This window comes from Zophobas morio, unplaced genomic scaffold (assembly GCF_036711695.1).
Source record: "Zophobas morio isolate AGI-343-1 ecotype UQ-CSIRO unplaced genomic scaffold, CSIRO_AGI_Zmor_V1 ptg000018l, whole genome shotgun sequence".
NCBI lineage: Eukaryota > Metazoa > Arthropoda > Insecta > Coleoptera > Tenebrionidae > Zophobas > Zophobas morio.
Window position 1 is genome coordinate 600,057 of NW_026972123.1, and position 3,172 is coordinate 603,228.

Below are 3,172 nucleotides of genomic sequence, written 5' to 3' on the forward strand. Positions count from 1 at the left end.
CTCTCGATTCGGTCTTTCATTTTCATTATTTTTCAATTTTTGGGTTTTTCAGTGTTCTGACTGAATCATTTTTCTTCGTTTCAGTATTAACTTTTTCAATTTTTGGGGTTTTCAATGTTTCGTTATAAATTGTTTGATTTTCAATTTACAATAACAATTTTTAAAATTTTTCATTTTTTCAATTTTTCTATTTTCCAAATTTTGAATATTTAATTTTGTTAAATGTGAAATTTTTCCATTTTCATCAATTTCTCGATTTGCAATTTTTCTATTTTTGATTTTTTTGTTCCTTCAATTTTACGATGTTTTCATTTTAAAATTTTTGAGTTTTTCGATTTTCCAACTTTTGGGTGTTTCATTTTTAGATTTTGCAACTTTCACGAGTTTTGAATTAATTTTTGATTTTTCAGTTCTTCAGTTTTTCGTTTCGGTTTTTTATTTTTATTAATTTTCCATTTTTCTGTTTCCCAGTGTTCTGACTTAATAATGTTTCTTCTTTTCAGTATGAACTTTTTCAATTTTTGGGGTTTTCAATTTTTCGTCATAAATTGTTAGATTTTCAATTTTCAATAACAATTTTTAAAATTTTTCATTTTTTCAATTTAAAACTAGAATATTTCAGTTGTTGGATTTGTTAAAACTTTTTCATTTATACGATTTTTCATTTTTCAATTTTTCGAACCTTCAGTTTTTCATTTCTTCAATTTTCAGTTTGAAATTGTTCTTGATGTTTGTTATTTTCTTTACCATTACAATTTTTAGAATTTTCAATGTATCGATTTTATAATTTTTGTTTTTTCAATTTCAGTTTTTCAATTCTTCGATTTGCAATTTTTTCAATTTTTTTTTGTTTCCGAGAGTTTTCGTTTTAAAATTTTTTCAGTTTTTGGGTTTTTCAGTGTTCTGACTTAATCATTTTTCTTCGTTTCAGTATTAATAACTTTTTCAATTTTTGGGGTTTTCAATGTTTAGTTATAAATTGTTGGATTTTCAATTTACAATAACAATTTTTAAAATGTTTCATTTCTTCCATGTAAGACTTTTTTCCAAAGTTTTCATTTAAAAAATTTCAGTTTTTCTATTTTCCAAATTTTGAATATTTAAATTTGTTAAATGTGAAATTTTTCAATTTTCAACAATTTCTCGATTTGTAATTTTTCGGTTTTTAATCTTAAGATGTTTCAACATTTAGATTAAAATTTTTCATTTCTTCAGTTTTTCGATTTGCATTTTTTCCATTTCCCACTCTTTCGATATTGCAATTTTTCGATTTTTCAACTTTTCGAATAAAAAAAAAAAATGTAAAAATTGCGAAATTGTAAGACTGAAAAATCAAAAATGGAACCAAACAAATCCAGTTTTTTAAAAAAATGTCAAATTTTTATTTAACTCTCCTACTATAGGTACACACTGTAAAAACACCTGACGCAACAAATATTTCGGGGTCATTTCACTGACCACAGCTACGAAGAACTCGTTTTAAAGATTAGCAAATTAGTCATAAACATCATTATCTCTCCGTTAGATAAACCGTGCTTGTAAAAACAAGAACTTTAACTGGTCGTCAGTACAGTCGGTCGAGCAGCCAACACCACAATGTCACTTAAAACACACCTTCTTCTTACTGTTTACTTGTTATTCTTCCTCAACATCACCGCCAAAAGTGCCGAAGTGACATTCAAAAACGTGAGTCTTTTCAAATCACGCGTGTCTCCATTTGCCACTATTCCATCATCAAACACTCTCAAGGAATACCTCCCCAAGGAAAACGTCTTCTCGATCACCGTGGTAGGGGAAATTCCCGTTCTGCGTAAAAACTCAGTCACGGATATCAGCACAGTGAAGATACTCGAGTTCATGGGAAACGGACTGAAAGAAATCGAGCCTGGAGCTCTCGGAAATTTACACCGAATGATAAAACTCAGTTTTAACCACAACAATCTCACTACGATCAACGAAGACGTCTTCGATAACTTGCAAATCCACGATTTGGATCTTGAAGATAACCAAATTGCGACGATTCCATCTGGAGCGTTGAAAAACTTACCACAATTGACGACATTGTATCTGGGGAATAATCAGCTCAGAAGTCTCGACGATGGCGTTTTTGACAGGCTGGACAACCTGGAAAATTTGGTTATTTCGGGAAATTCGATTTCGACGCTCCCGGAAAAATTTTTCAGAAACATGCCCAAGCTAAAGATGGTGTTTTTGGGGAACAATAGTTTAAAAAAAATGCGGAAGGAAATTTTCCAAGATTCTAAAATCGAATATTTGGATTTGTCTTCGAACGACATTGCTTCACTTTCTGATGATTTCTTCCAACATTTGCCACATTTGAGGGGGATCGTTCTGAACCACAATCACATAACTGCGGTTCCAAAGGGGATTTTCAACCACCAGAATTTGGATCAGGTGCAAATTACCCATAACGAAATTTCGTCCATCGACCCTGAAGCCTTCGACGACATGCCGAAACTGGCGAATATTTATTTGGTCAGTAACAAAATCAAGGTGTATAACCCCAACTGGTTCCACAACACCCCCAATATTTTCCGTTTATTTCTTTCCTACAACCAGATGGAAGAATTACCGGATGAAGCTTTCAAGAATATCTACAACCACAAAAAGCAGTGGATCAAACTCGATGGTAACAAAATTAAAAACGTAACACCGAGGACGTTCAAGGGTTTTAAGAACATTCTGAATCTGAACCTGGTCCACAACGAAATTGAAAAATGGGATGAGAATTTTTTGGCGGATGCCGATGTCGTGATCTATCTTAATTTGCAAGATAATAAAATTACGTGTCCTGAAGGAAATTTTGATGAAATTTTTAAAGCAAATTTCACGTATTTGTCGTTCAATCCTTTGACGAAGGAGTGCGTGGGGAAAATTAAGGAGTGGAGAACACAAAATCCAAATAGAGTTGTATCGGCCGAATATGTCTAAAGGTGTAGATTTTGGGTTTTGTACTCATTTTCGTGTTTTTTGGTTTTTTAGTTTCAGTAGTTAATGTATCTTTCTCACGTATGTTTATATGCGATTCTTTTTTTTATTATTTTTGTATACTTTTTAATAAACTGTTGTGACTACTTATGGGAGTTTCTACCTCTATTGCAATTTTAAAGCAAATTTAATTTTTTTTTCAGCTTTTCAACTTTCTAACTTC

At 31.4% G+C, this 3,172-nt stretch overlaps 1 protein-coding gene across 1 annotated transcript; it reads left to right on the top strand.

Moving 5' to 3' along the window:
- Positions 1–1,596: 1,596 nt before the first annotated feature.
- LOC135130749 (leucine-rich repeat-containing protein 15-like) lies at positions 1,597–2,952 on the top strand. Its single transcript, XM_064058169.1, has one exon. The coding sequence runs from the start codon at positions 1,597–1,599 to the stop codon at positions 2,950–2,952; it is 1,356 nt and encodes a 451-aa protein (XP_063914239.1).
- The last annotated feature ends 220 nt before the right edge of the window (positions 2,953–3,172 follow it).

Bases quoted from the DNA above. Each gene is read 5' to 3' on its own strand.
- LOC135130749 (XM_064058169.1), top strand. From the start codon at position 1,597: ATGTCACTTAAAACACACCTTCTTCTTACTGTTTACTTGTTATTCTTC.